At 60.8% G+C, this 14,737-nt stretch overlaps 2 protein-coding genes across 5 annotated transcripts in view; one reads left to right on the top strand and one right to left on the bottom strand.

Moving 5' to 3' along the window:
• The window catches only part of C3 (complement C3), a 39,302-nt gene extending 35,331 nt beyond the window's left edge, over positions 1 to 3,971 (top strand). For all 4 annotated transcript variants that reach the window (XM_056510461.1, XM_056510459.1, XM_056510460.1 and 1 more), the window contains 3 exons: positions 176 to 259; positions 2,347 to 2,482; positions 3,707 to 3,971. In XM_056510461.1, coding sequence (XP_056366436.1) covers positions 176 to 259; positions 2,347 to 2,482; positions 3,707 to 3,848 — 362 coding nt within the window. In that variant the 3' untranslated portion in view covers positions 3,849 to 3,971. The remainder of the gene's footprint in view (positions 1 to 175; positions 260 to 2,346; positions 2,483 to 3,706) is intronic.
• Positions 3,972 to 6,480: 2,509 nt separating this feature from the next.
• On the bottom strand, positions 6,481 to 12,104 carry LOC130262649 (uncharacterized). Its single transcript, XM_056509966.1, has 4 exons — positions 12,026 to 12,104; positions 9,437 to 9,828; positions 8,260 to 8,293; positions 6,481 to 6,950 (listed from the first exon to the last, which is right to left on the bottom strand). Exons 1-4 carry the CDS (start codon positions 12,102 to 12,104, stop codon positions 6,481 to 6,483), a joined length of 975 nt encoding a protein of 324 aa, XP_056365941.1.
• Positions 12,105 to 14,737: the final 2,633 nt, after the last annotated feature.

The following is a 14,737-nucleotide window of genomic DNA, read 5'->3' as shown; positions in this document are numbered from 1 at the left end:
GGGGACACTGGGGACACTGAGGACATTGGGGGCACTGGGGACATTGGGGGCATTGGGGACACTGGGGACACTGGGGACATTGGGGACAGTGGGGGCACTGGGGGCACTGGGGACACTGTGGCCTGCAGGGGTGGCAGCGCTGTCTCCGTCCCTGTCCCTGTCCCTGTCCCCGCAGTGTACAAGGTGCGTCTGGTGTCCCGCGAGGAGACCCCGTCCCACGACAATTACATCATGGAGGTGCTGACGGTCATCAAGATGGGTACGGCCACCAACAGGGGACAGGGACACCAGGGGGGGACAGGGCCATCGTGGGGGGACAGGGACACCACGGGGACAGGGCCACCATGGGGACAGGGACACCAGGGGGGGGGGACAGGGACACCACGGGGACAGGGCCACCATGGGGACAGGGACACCAGGGGGACAGGGTCACCAAGGGGACACGGCCACCATGGGGACAGGGACACCATGGGGGGACAGGGCCATCGTGGGGGGTGACAGGGACACCACGGGGACAGGGCCACCATGGGGACAGGGACACCATGAGGGACAGGGTCACCAATGGGGAGACAGGGTCACCATGAGGGACAGGGCCACCACGGGGACAGGGCCACCAATGGTGGGGACAGGGCCACCATGGGGACACGGCCACCGGGGGGGGGACAGGGCCACCAATGGGGGGGACAGGGCCACCATGGGGACACGGCCACCGGGGGGGGGACAGGGTCACTAATGGGGACAGGGCCACCAATGGGGGGGGGACAGGGCCATCATGGGAGGGGACAGGGCCACCACGGGGACAGGGTCACCAATGGGGACAGGGCCACCACGGGGACACGGCCACCAGGGGGACAGGGCCACCATGGGGGGACAGGGTGGGGGACACCTGCGTCTGGGGACACTCAAGTGGGCTGGGTGGGGACAGCCAGGCGGGTGAGTGTCACCCAGGTGGGGTCAGTGTCACCAAATTGGGGTCATTGTCACCCAACTGGAGTTGACAACGATGACACGGTGACACAGTGCCAAGGTGACGTGGTGACATTGTTTCACAGTGACACAGTGACAGGGTGACACAGTAACACAGTGACATGATGACAGGATGACACTGTGACACTGTGACACGGTGACACTGTGACTTGGTGCCATGGTGACACCATGGTGACATGGTGACACTGTGTCATGGTGACTTGGTGCCACAGTACCACTGTGACACGGTGACACGGTGACACTGTGACACTGTGACTTGGTGACATGGTGACACGGTGACACGGTGACAGTGCCATGGTGACACTGTGCCAAGGCGACACTGTGGCACGGTGACACAGTGGTACGGTGACACGGTGACACGGTGACACAGTGACACTGTGCCATGGTGACATGGTGACACGGTGACACAGTGACAGGGTGACAGTGCCATGGTGACACTGCCAAGGTGACACTGTGCCATGGTGACACGGTGTCTTGGTGACACTGTGACACGGTGACACGGTGACACTGTGACTTGGTGCCATGGTGACACGGTGACATGGTGACATGGTGACGCTGTGTCATGGTGACTTGGCGCCACAGTACCACTGTGACACGGTGACACTGTGACACTGTGACTTGGTGACATGGTGACACGGTGACACACTGCCATGGTGACACTGTGCCAAGGTGACACTGTGCCACGGTGGCACGGTGACACAGTGACACTGTGCCATTGTGACACGGTGACACGGTGACACTGTGACACTGTGACATTGTGACTTGGTGACATGGTGACACTGTGCCAAGGTGACACTGTGCCACGGTGGCACGGTGACACAGTGACACTGTGCCATTGTGACACGGTGACACGGTGACACTGTGACACTGTGACTTGGTGACATGGTAACACGGTGCCACGGTGACAGTGCCATGGTGACACTGTGCCACGGTGACACGGTGCCATGGTGACACGGTGACACGGTGACACTGTGACTTGGTGACACGGTGACACGGTGCCATGGTGACACTGTGACTTGGTGACACGGTGACACGGTGACACGGTGACAGTGCCATGGTGACATAGTGACACGGTGACACTGTGACTTGGTGACACGGTGACACGGTGACACGGTGACAGTGCCATGGTGACACTGTGCCACGGTGCCACGGTGACACAGTGACATGGTGACATGGTGACACGGTGACACTGTGCCATGGTGACACAGTGACACGGTGACAGTGCCATGGTGACACGGTGACAGTGCCATGGTGACAGTGCCATGGTGACACTGTGCCAAGGTGACACGGTGCCATGGTGACACTGTGCCATGGTGCCACGGTGACACGGTGACACGGTGACACTGACACTGTCCCCAGGCACGGACGAGGACCCCGCCGGCGCCAACCGGACGTTCGTGAGCCACCAGCAGTGCAGGGACAGCCTGAGCCTGCGCAGGGGACACGAGTACCTGCTCTGGGGACAGGCCAGCGACCTCTGGGTCACCGGCAGGCAGTACGGCCCGCTGTCCCCACTGTCCCCACTGTCCTCTCAACCCCTCCTGTCCCCGTGTCCCCGTGTCCCCACACCCGTCCTCGTGTCCCCAAGCCTGTCCCTGTGTCCCCATTATCCCCGTGTCCCCACACCTGTCCCCCTGTCCCTACATGTGTCCCCACTGGTGTCCCTGTGTCCCCACTGCCATCCCCATGTCCCCACACCTGTCCCTGTGTCTGTCCCATGTCCCCACACCTGTCCCCATGTCCCCATGCCCATCCCCGTGTCCCTACACCTGTCCCCGTGTCCCCACGTCTGTCCCCACACCTGTCCCCACTGGTGTCCCTGTGTCCCCACACCTGTCCCCATGTCTTTCCATGCCTGTCCCTCTGTCCCCACAAGCGTCCCCCTGGTGTCCCATGTCCCCATGTCTGTCCCCATGCCCTTCCCCGTGTCCCCACTGCCATCCCCATGTCCCCACTGCCATCCCCATGTCCCCATGTGTCCCACACCTCTCCCCATGTCCCCACATGTTTCCTCACTGCCATCCCTGTCCCCACACGTGTCCCTGTGTCCCCATGTCTGTCCCCACGTCTGTCCCCACTGCCACGGTGTCCCCTGTCCCCACACCTGTCCCCACACGTGTCCCTGTGTCCCCACACCTGTCCCCACATGTGTCCCCACTGCCATCCCTGTGTCCCCACATGTGTCCCACTGTGTCCCCTGTCCCCACACGTGTCCCACGGTGTCCCCTGTCTCCACACGTGTCCCTGTGTCCCCACACCTGTCCCCACACGTGTCCCCTGTTCCCACACGTGTCCCACGGTGTCCCCTGTCCCCACACGTGTCCCTGTGTCCCCACACCTGTCCCCACACGTGTCCCCTGTCCCCACACGTGTCCCTGTGTCCCCACACCTGTCCCCACACGTGTCCCTGTGTCCCCACACCTGTCCCCACACGTGTCCCACGGTGTCCCCTGTCCCCACACATGTCCCCGTGTCCCCACTGCCATCCCCTGTCCCCACACGTGTCCCTGTGTCCCCACACGTGTCCCCACGGTGTCCCCATAGTCCCCACACGTGTCCCCACACGTGTCCCCACATGTCCCCACGATGTCTCATGTCCCCATGTCTGTCCCCACACCTGTCCCTGTGTCCCCACACGTGTCCCCACACCTGTCCCCACACGTGTCCCCACGGTGTCCCCTGTCCCCACACCTGTCCCCACACGTGTCCCCTGTGCCAGGTTCTCGTACCTGGTGGGGAAGGACACCTGGCTGGAGGAGTGGCCGTCGGGCGCGTCCTGCCAGGACCCGGCGCTGCAGCAGCGCTGCCAGGACTTCGCCGAGTTCGCCGAGGCCATGACGCTCTTCGGCTGCCCCACCTGAGCCCCGCTGCCACCCGGGCTGCTGTCACCGCTGTCCCCTCTGTCCCCTCTGTCCCCTCTGTCCCCTCTGTCCCCTTTGTCCCCTTCTGTTTGGTTTTTTTTTGGTTAAAAAATTCATTTCTGAGCACCTGGCTGGGGGTGTCTGTGGGGGGGGAGTGGGGGGTGTGGGGACACCAGAGGGGACTTGGGGACAGCAGAGGGGACTTGGGGACACCACAGGGGACATGGGGACATCATCGGGGACATGGGGACACCACAGGGCGTACCACAGGTGACTTGGGGACAGCAGAGGGGACTTGGGGACACCACAGGTGACTTGGGGACAGCAGAGGGGACTTGGGGACACCACAGGGCGTACCACAGGTGACTTGGGTACAGCAGAGGGGACATGGGACACTAAAGGGGACTTGGGGACATCATGGGGTACATGGGGACACTGAAGGGGTCATGGGGACATTATGGGGGTCATGGGGACACGATAAGGGACGTGGGGACACTACAGGGGACTTGGGGACATCACAGGGGACTTGGGGACAGCAGAGGGGACCTGGGGACACTGAAGGGGACATGGGGACATCATAGAGGACTTGGGGACATCATGGGGGACATGGGGACACCAGAGGGGACATGGGGACACTAAGGGGACATGAGGACATTATGGGGGATTTGGGGACATGATAAGGGATTTGGGGACACCAGAGGGGACATGGGGACACCAGAGGGGTCATGGGGACACTACAAGGGACATGGGGACATCATGGGGGACACGGGGACACCAGAGGGGACACCAGAGGTGACCTGGGGACACTAAAGGGGACATGGGGACATCAGAGGGTCAAAGGACCCCAAACCCTGTGCCCCACATTTCTCAGCCCAAATTTCCCACCCCAAATTCTGCACCCCAAATTTCCCACCCCCAAATTTCCCACCCCAAATTCTGCACCCCAAATTTCCCACCCCAATCCCCACACCCCAGAATCTTCACCCCAAATTTGGCACCTCAAATTTCCCACCCCCACATTTCCCACCCCAAATTCTGCTCCCCAAATTTGGCACCCCCCAACTCTGCACCCCAAATTTCCCACCCCAATCCCAGCACTCGAGCACAGAAATTTGGGGTACGGGAGGTTCTGGGGCAAATTTGGGGCTCAGGGGGGTATTGGGGTGTCCTGGGGCAAATTTTGGGGGGGGATCTGGTGCAAATTTGGGGATTCTGGGGAGCACTGGGGTGTACTGGGGGAAAGGGGATGTGGGGCGAATTTGGGGGATCCTGAGGGAAATTTTGGGGTGCTGGGGTTAAATTTGAGGGAGTCTGGGGCAAATTTGGGGGGATCTGGGACAAATTTGGGGGGGTCTGGGGCAAATTTGGGGGGGTCTGGGGCAAATTTGGGGGGTGCTGGGGTAAAATTTGGAATTTCTGGGGTAAATTTTGGGGAGTTTGGGGCAAATTTGGGGGTTCTGGGGTTAAATTTGGGGGACTCCAGGAGAAATTTTGGGGTGCCTGACCCAAATTTGGGTTTCCTGGGGCAAATTTTGGGAGGGGGGGGAGGGTTTCAGGAGGGGACCCCCAAATGTCCCTCAGTGCCACCCTGGGGTTGTCCCCTGTTTATTTTGGGGACAATCCAGGCTCTGGAAAAATCCATAAATAAATTTATTCATTAATTAATAAATAATTAATTAAAGACAATAATTTAGGGGAGGCGCCCCCCCAGGCCGGCTGGGGGGGGGGGAGGGGTTGGGGACAGCAGGGACACCCCAAAGTGTCCCCAAATGTCCCCAAGGAGATGGGGGGGGAGCTGAGTGTCCAGCACTGCGTCCCCAAATGTCCCCAAGTGTCCCCAAATGTCCCCAAATGTCCAGGTTTGAAGGTCACCGATGTCACTTGTCCCCAAATTTTTGGGGTTTGGAGGTCACCGATGTCCCTTGATGTCCCCAAACCTCCACACTCGGGACTCCCGGACATCCCAACCCCCACCCCAGGAGGTGACACAAGGCCAGTGACCCCCTTGTAACCTTGGTGCCACCCCCGTGTCACCCTGGTGTCACCCGGTACCACCCCGGTGCCCCTCAGTGTCACCTCCGTGCCACCCGCTGTCACCTGGTGCCACCCAGTGCGACCCATTGTCACTCATTGTCACCCTGGTGCCAGTCGGTGTCACCTGCATGTCACCCAGTGCGACTCATTGCCACCCAGTGCCACCCATTGTCACCTCGGTGCCACTCACTGTCACCCATTGCCACCCAGTGCCACCCATTGTTACTCCGGTGCCACCCATTGTCACCCCGGTGCCACACAGTGCCACTCAGTGTCACCCAGTGCCACCCATTGTCACTCATTGTCACCCCGGTGGCCACTCAGTGTCACCTGCATGCCACCCGGTGCCACCCATTGTCACTCATTGTCACCCCGGCGGCCACTCAGTGTCACCTGCATGCCACCCGGTGCCACCCATTGTCACTCATTGTCACCCCGGTGCCACTCAGTGTCACCTGCATGCCACCCGGTGCCACCCATTGTCACCCCGGTGCCACACAGTGTCACCTGCATGCCACCCGGTGCCACCCATTGTCACCCCGGTGGCCACTCAGTGTCACCTGCATGCCACCCGGTGCCACCCATTGTCACCCCATCGTCACCCGCTGTCACCCCCCGCGATCCGCAGCATCCCCACGAAGTTCCCCTCGCGCTCCTCCTGCTCCAGCTGCCACCCGCCCGTGTCCCCTGCCGTGTCCCCTGCCGTGTCCCCTGCCGTGTCCCCTGCCGTGTCCAGCTCCAGCCGCAGCTCGTCCCCCGGCCACAGCTGACCCACGGCCTGGGCCAGCGCTGACCGCCGGCTCTGTCCCCCGGCCGCGGCCGGCAGGGTCAGCGGCACGGCCAGCAGCGGCCGCCACCGGCCCGAGGTGGCGCGGAGCAGCCGCAGGGTGACGCGGGCCTGGGGACAGCTGGTGGCCGTGCAGGTGACCCCCAGCTGGCCGTAGAGCAGGTAGAGGCCGCCGGACGCCACCCGCAGTGTCCCCGCCGCGTCCGGCCGCAGGTCCGAGCTCAGGAACACGCCGCGGACACCGGGGCGGTAGCGCCAGGGCGGGGACGGGGACAGCGAGCCTGGGGACAAGGGACGGGTCAGGGGACATTGGGGACAGGGACAGGGGACAAGGGACAGGTCAGGGGACACTGGGGACAAGGGACGGGTCAGGGGACACTGGGGACAGCGAGCCTGGGGACAGGGACAGGGGACATTGGGGACAGCGAGCCTGGGGACAGGGACAGGGGACACTGGGGACAGCGAGCCTGGGGACAAGGGACGGGTCAGGGGACACTGGGGACAAGGGACAGGGTCAGGGGACACTGGGGACAGGGACAGGGGACAAGGGACAGGTCAGGGGACACTGGGGACAGCGAGCCTGGGGACAGGGACAGGGATAGGGGACATTGGGGACAGCGAGCCTGGGGACAGGGACAGGGACGGGTCAGGGGACAGGTCAGGGGACACTGGGGACAGGGACAGGGACAAGGGACAGGTCAGGGGACACTGGGGACAGCGAGCCTGGGGACAAGGGACGGGTCAGGGGACATTGGGGACAGGGACAGGGGCAGGGGACACTGGGGACAAGGGACGGGTCAGGGGACATTGGGGACAGCGAGCCTGGGGACAGAGACAGGGGACATTTGGGACAGCGAGCCTGGGGACAGGGACAGGGACGGGTCAGGGGACACTGGGGACAAGGGACGGGTCAGGGGACATTGGGGACAGCGAGCCTGGGGACAGGGGACAAGGGACGGGTCAGGGGACAGGGGACAGGGACAGGGGACAAGGGACAGGTCAGGGGACATTGGGGACAGGGACAGGGACAGGGACAGGGTCAGGGGACATTGGGTACAGCGAGCCTGGGGACAGGGGACAAGGGACGGGTCAGGGGACAGGGGACAGGGACAGGGACAGGGACAGGTCAGGGGGACACTGGGGACATTGGGGACAATGGGGGCGTTGGGGACAGTGGGGACAGTGGTCATTGGGACACGGGGACACTGGCGGCCACAGGGACAGCGGTCAGTGCAGGGACAGAGGGGACACGTGGTGACCCAAAGGGACACGGGGAGGGTGACACCCTGGGGACAATGACACTCCGGGGACAATGACACTCCGGGGACACTCCGTGACACTGTGGGGACAATGACAACTTGGGGACACTCCGTGACACTCTGGGGACACTCCGTGACGTTTCCTGTGCCACCCCCGGATGTCGCGGGGGAGGTGACAGGGAGAGGTGACACTTCCGCTGTGACAATTTAGAGATGACTCGGGGCTGGGGGCGAGGGGAGGTGACACTGGGGGGGGGGACAGGAGGGGACATTGGGGACATCAGGGGACATTGAGGACATCAGGGGACAATTGGGGACATCCGGGACTTACCAGCACTGAGCAGGATGTGAGCGGCGGTGGCAGCCTGGGGGGGGGAGGGGACAAGGTCAGCAGGAGGGTCCCCGATGTCCCCAAGGTGTCCCCAAGGTGTCCCCCAAAATCCCCAATGTCCCCAAAGTGTCCCCAGTGTTCCCAAGGTGTCCCCAGTGTCACCAATGACCCAATGTCCCAAATGTCTCCAGTGTCCCCAAGGTGTCCCCAAGGTGTCCCAAGTGTCCCCAAGCCCCTCCCCCGGAAGTGCGGATTTGGGGAATTCCCGCAGGCCCCGCCCCCCCGGGGAGTTTTTTTTGGGGTGGAAATTTCGGGATTTTGGGGGGAAAAATTGGGATTTGGGGATGGGGGAAACTGAGGCACGGAGGGGGGGGAGGGGATGGGGGATTTGGGGACAGGAGGGGACACGGGGATGGACACACGGACACAGGGATGGACAAATGGGCACGTGGATGGACACATGGGTGGACAGATGGACATCTGGATGGACACACAGATGGACAAATGGACACGTGGGTGGACAGATGGACACATGGATGGACATACGGACAGAGGGATGGACAAATGGACATCTGGATGGACACAGGAATGGACAAATGGACACGTGGATGGACACACGAGTGGACACAGGGACACCTGGATGGACACAAGGACACGTGGATGGACACCTGGACAGACAGATGGACACCTGGATGGACACCTGGGCACACCCAGATGGACGGACAGATGGACAGATGGACAGATCAGGACGATAACTGGACACTCGGATGGACACCTGGGTGAATGGACAGACGGACACCTGTATTGACACCTGGACAACTGGACACCAGGACAAAGAGACACGCAGACAACGGGACAATCAAACACCAGGACAGACAGACACCTGGACAACTGGACACCTGGACAAATGGATAAATGGACACCAAGACAACTGGATAATCCGACACCAGGACAAACGGACATCAGGACAACCAGACACATGGACAAACGGACACATGGACAAACGGACACCTGGACAGACACCAGGACAACTGGATAAATGGACACCAGGACAAACGGACACCAGGACAAATGGACATCTGGACACCCGGCCCCCTGGACCTCGGGACCCCGGGACAAGCGGCCCCCAGCCCTCAGGACGGACGGACGGACGGACGGACAGACCCCCCGCGCCCACCTGGGCCGGGGCGCGGCCCCGCAGCGTCACCAGCGCGGCGGCGGCGGCGGCTCCGAGCGCGGCGGCGGCGGCCAGGGCGGCCAGGGCGAGCGCCAGGCGGCGGCACCGGGCCCGGTGCTGGTCGCGGTGCCGGTGCTGGTCCCGGTGCCGGTGCTGGTCCCGGTGCCGGTGCTGGTGCTGGCTCCAGTTCCGATCGCAGCCCCGGTTCTGGTCCCAGTTCCGGGGCTGGTCCCGGTTCTGCTGCTGATGCTGGTCACAGTCCCGGTTCTGGTGCTGGTGATAGTGCTGGTCCCGGTGCTGGTCCCGGTTCTGGTGCTGATGTTGATCCCAGTCCCGGTTTTGATGCTGATGTTGATCCCAGTCCCGGTTCTGGTCCCGTTCTGGTGCTGATGCTGGTTCCAGTCCCGGTTCTGGTCCCTGTTTAGGTCTCGGTTCTGGTGCTGATGCAGGTCCCGGCTTTGGTCCCGGTTTTGATGCTGGTGCTGATCCCAGTCCCGGTTCTGGTCCCAGTCCCGGTTCTGATGCTGATGCTGGTCCCAGTCCCGGTTCTGATGGTGATGCAGGTCCCAGTCCCGGTTCTGGTCCCAGTTCTGGTGCTGATCCCAGTCCCGATCCCGATCCCGGTTCTGGTCCCGGTTCTGGTCCCAGTTCTGGTGCTGATCCCGATCCCGATCCCGGTTCTGGTCCCAGTTCTGGTGCTGATCCCGATCCCAGTCCCGATCCCGGTTCTGGTCCCGGTTCTGGTCCCAGTTCTGGTGCTGATCCCGATCCCGGTCCCGATCCCGATCCCGGTCCCGGTTCTGGTCCCGGTCCCGGTCCGGGCAGAGGCACCGGCAGGGGCCCGGAGGCAGCGCGGGATTCTCGGGGTCGGCGAGCGGCGACATCTCGGCGACATCGGCGACAGAGAGGAGCGGGGCCGCTTTTAACGGGACACGGGGAGGGGACAGTGACATCAGGGAGGGGACAGCGGGGACGGGACAGCGGAGAGGGGACGGTGACATCAGGGACGGTGACATCAGGGAGGGGACAGCGGAGAGGGGAGGCGACATCGGGGAAGGGAACGGGACATTGGGGAGGGGACGGTGACATCAGGGAAAGGGGACTGGAACACTGGGGAGGGGACAGTGACATCGGGGAGGGGACATCGGGAAATCGGGGAAGGGAGCGGGGACACCGAGAAGGGGACAGTGACATCGGGGAGGGGACTGGAACATCGGGGAGGGGACATCGCGGAGGGGAGGCGACATCGGGGAAGGGAACGGGACAGCGGGGAGGGGACAGCGAGAGGAGACGGTGACATCAGGGAAAGGGGACTGGAACACTGGGGAGGGGACAGTGACATCGGGGAGGGGACAGGAACAATAAGAATGGGACTGGAACATCGGGGACGGGACAGCGGGGAGGGGACAGTGACATCAGGGAAAGGGGACTGGAACACTGGGGAGGGGACACCGAGAAGGGGACAGTGACACCGGGGAGGGGACTGGAACACCGGGGAGGGGAGGGTGACATCGGGGAAAGGGACACCGGGAAAGAGACTGGGGACATCGGGGAAGGGACGGGGACACTGGGGAGGGACCGGGAAGGGCTTGGGGACACCGGGAAGGGCTTGGGGACACCTTGGGGGTGACAACGAGAGACCGGACGGGGGCCGGGTGACACCGAGGGGACCGTGGCGACACCGGGGAGGGACAAACGGACGCTGGGGTGGCACCGGGAGGGGACAAAGAGACACCGGGAGGGGACAGAGCGACACCGGGGGCGGGGGCAGCCCTGGGGACACTGGAGTTTCGGGGACCCCCCCGGCGGTGACGTCACGGCGGGTGGGAAGTGTCCCCGAATGTCCCCAAAGTGTCCCCAAGTGCCACACCTCTCCTCACCGGGAGTTTCCTGCGGAGTTTCCTGACGGAATTTTTGTGACAAGGAAGGGTTTATGGGGACAGGCAGCATTGGGGGACCCCCCCAAAAAATGGGTGGAGCCTCCAAAAACCACCCAAAATCCCCCAAAATGGGAGCAACCCCCCCCAAAAGATCCCCTCCCAAAGATCCCCCCGAAAAAAAAATAGGAGACTCCCCCCTCAAAGGGAGATTCCCGCCGAAATGAAACCCCCCCAAAAATGGGACCTACATGGGTGACACCCCCAAAAAATCACCCAAACCCCCCCAAAAATGGGAGCGCTCCCCAAAAATGGGACCCCCCACGGGAGAACCCAAAATGAGAACCCCACGAGACGCCCCCAAAATGAGACCTCCCCCCAAATGAGACCCCCCCGCCATGGGAGACCCCCAAATTTTAACTCCCCCCAAAAAGCGACCCCCATGGAATAACCCCTCCCAGGGAAGCCCCGCCTCCAAATTTGGAGCCCGCCCCCATACGAACCCCCCCCAAATTCCCCGTTTGCCCCCCATGCCCCCCCCGATTTAAGCCCCTCCTCCAACCGTGACGTCCTCATTCCCCTCCCCACAAACAAAAAAACAAAAAAGAAACAAAAAAACACAAAAAAAAACCCCAAAAAAACCTAAAAAAACAAAACAAAAAATAAAATAAATAAATTGGGGAACCCCCCAGGGCCACGCCCACGCCCGTACCCATAGCCACGCCCATTTCCCCGCCTCTCGCAATCCACCAATCAGCGCTCCGAGTGAGTGCGCGCATCGATGACGTCATCGCGCCGACCCGGAAGCGAGGCGAGGCGGAGATCAGGGGGCGTCACGTGATTCTGGGGGCGCGCGGAGGGGGCGTGGCCGCCAGGTGTGGGCGTGGCCAGAGCGCGCGCGGCGCTTCCGGGAACGGACAGGTGAGGGGACGGGGGGCGGGGGGGGGGCTGTGGGGGGCTGGGGACAGCGGGGACAGCGGGGACAGAGGGGACAGGGGGGACAGGGGGGACAGGGGGGTGCCGGGGGGTCGTGGAGCGGGGGAGGGACACGGGGGGACACGAGGGGACACGTGGAGGGGGTTCTGGGCATTGGGGGGGTCGCAGGGCACTGGGGGGGTCGTGGGGACAAGGAGGGGACAAGGAGGGGACACCCAGGGAGGGTCCGGGGGTCTTGGGAGGCATCTGGGGACACGGGGGGGACACCAGGGGACACCTGGGGGGGTCATGGGGACATGGAGGGGGCACGAGGGGACACCTGGGGGGGTCATGGGGACAGGGACAGGGACACGAGGGGACACCTGGGGGGGTCATGGGCACTGGGGGGTCGTGGGGACAGGGGCAGGGACATGGAGGGGACACCTGGGGACACCCGGGGGGGGTCACAGGGCATTGGGGGGGTCCTGGGGACATGGAGGGGACACCTGGGGACACCTGGGGGGGGTTCGGGGCATTTGGGGGTCATGGGGACAGGGACAGGGACACGGGGCACAGGAGGGGACAGTGGGGCTGGGTGGCCTTGGGGACAAAGGTGACAAATGGGGGCAAAGGTGACAACTGGGGACAAAGGTGACAGTTGGGGACAGAGGTGACAAAAACCCCAAAAGTGGCCAGGACTGAGCTGGTTTGTCCCCATTGTCCCAGGGCTCTGCTGTCCCCTCGCTGTCCCCTCGCTGTCACCGTCACCAACAGGTACTGCCCCAAAATTGGGGATTTTCCCCCCAAAATTTGAGATTTTTTGCCCCAAAACTGGGGATTTTTTTTGCCTCAAAATTGCAGATTTTTTTAACCCCAAAACTGGAAATTTTTGCCCCCAACAATTGGGGATTTCTGCTCCCAAATTGGGAAATTTTGACCCAAAACTGGGGATTTTTTTCACCCCAAAATTTGGGATTTTTTTGCCTCTAAATTGCAGATTTTGGCTCCAAAATTGGGATTTTTTTGGCCCCAAAATTCGGATGTTTTTGGCCTCAAAATTGGGGATTTTTGCTCCCAAAACTGGGTATTCTTAGCCCCCCAAAACTGAGAAATTTTGCCCTCAAATTGAGAAATTTTGCCTTCAAATTGGGAAATTTGGGGTTTCTGCCCCAAAATTGGGGATTTCTGCTCCAAAATGGGAATTTTGGCCCAAAAATGTGGATTTTTTGCACCAAAACTGGGAATTTTTTGCCCCAAAATTGAGAATTTTTGCCCCCAAATTGGGACATTTTTGCCCCTAAATTTTTTTTGCCCCCCCCAAAAATTGGGAAATTTTTTGCGCCAAAAATGGAAATTTTGACCCAAATTTGGGCCCTTTTGGGCTCATTTTTCCTGCTGGATTTTGGGGTAAAATTGGGAAATTTGGGCTCAGGAATTCCAGGAATGTTTGGGGGAGGGGCGAAACTTCGTTAGGGGTAATTAGGCACAGGAATTTGCGGAATTATGCAAATGAGCGCTAATTATGCAAATGAGCTCCGATTATGCAAATGAGACAAGCAGGGCTTGGGAACCTGAATAAACTGGGACTGGTTTAACTGGGACTGGTTAAACTGGGTTCAGTTAATCCAGGGTTTAATTAATCCAGTCTAATTAATTAAACTGGGTTCAGCTCACTCAGTTTTATTAATCCCAGTTCAATTAATTGGGGTTTAATTAATCTGAATTTAATCTGGGTGGAATCCGCTCTGTTAATTTGGGTTCAGCCAATCCCAGCTCAGTTAATTGGGGTTTAATTAATTGGGGTTTCTTAATTTGGGTCTAATTAATCCTGGTTCAATTGATCCAGATTCAGTTTAATTTGGGTTCAGTTAATTTGGTTTAATTAATTGGGGTTTAATTAATCTGGATTTAATCTGGGTACAATCCGCTCTGGTAGTCAATCCCAGCTCAATTAATTGGGGTTTAATTAATTTGTGTTTAATTACTGCCCCCGTTGTCCCTAATATTGCCCAATGTCCCCCAAATGTCCCAAATGCCCCCAATGTCCCCAATGTCCCCAAATGTCCCCAATGCCCCCAATGTCCCCAATGTCCCCAATGTCCCCAATGTCCCCAATGCCCCCAAATGTCCCAAATGTCCCCAATGTCCCCAGTGTCCCCAATGTCCCCAATGTCCCCAATATCCCCAATGTCCCCAATGTCCCCAATGTCCCCAATGTCCCCAGTGTCCCCAATGTCCCCAATGCCCCCAATGTCCCCAGTGTCCCCAATGTCCCCAATGTCCCCAATGTCCCCAATGTCCCCAATGCTCCCAATGCTCCCAATGCCCCCAATGCCCCCAATGCCCCCAATGCCCCCAAATGCCCCCAATGTTCCCAATGTCCCCAAATATCCCCAATGTCCCCAATGGCCATGTCATTCACTGCCACTCCTGGTGTCCCCAAGGGCTCCCACGATGTCCCCAAGCCATTCCCAGTGTCCCCAGTGAGTTCCTGATGTCCCCAAGGGTT

Source organism: Oenanthe melanoleuca, chromosome 25, assembly GCF_029582105.1.
Source record: "Oenanthe melanoleuca isolate GR-GAL-2019-014 chromosome 25, OMel1.0, whole genome shotgun sequence".
Classification (NCBI taxonomy): Eukaryota; Metazoa; Chordata; class Aves; order Passeriformes; family Muscicapidae; genus Oenanthe; species Oenanthe melanoleuca.
The sequence above is the reverse complement of the archived record's forward strand: the minus strand, read 5'-3'. Positions and strand labels throughout refer to the sequence as shown.

What these genes read in the sequence shown, in the direction of transcription:
- LOC130262649 (XM_056509966.1), bottom strand. Translation starts at nt 12,104, where the DNA reads ATGACGTCATCGATGCGCGCACTCACTCGGAGCGCTGATTGGTGGATT. An exon ending in GGAAATGGGCGTGGCTATGG is followed by an intron (nt 9,829 to 12,025) that starts GTACGGGCGTGG and finishes GACTGGAACCAG; the next exon opens with CATCAGCACCAGAACGGGAC. An exon ending in GGGGCCGCGCCCCGGCCCAG is followed by an intron (nt 8,294 to 9,436) that starts GTGGGCGCGGGG and finishes TCCCCCCCCCAG; the next exon opens with GCTGCCACCGCCGCTCACAT.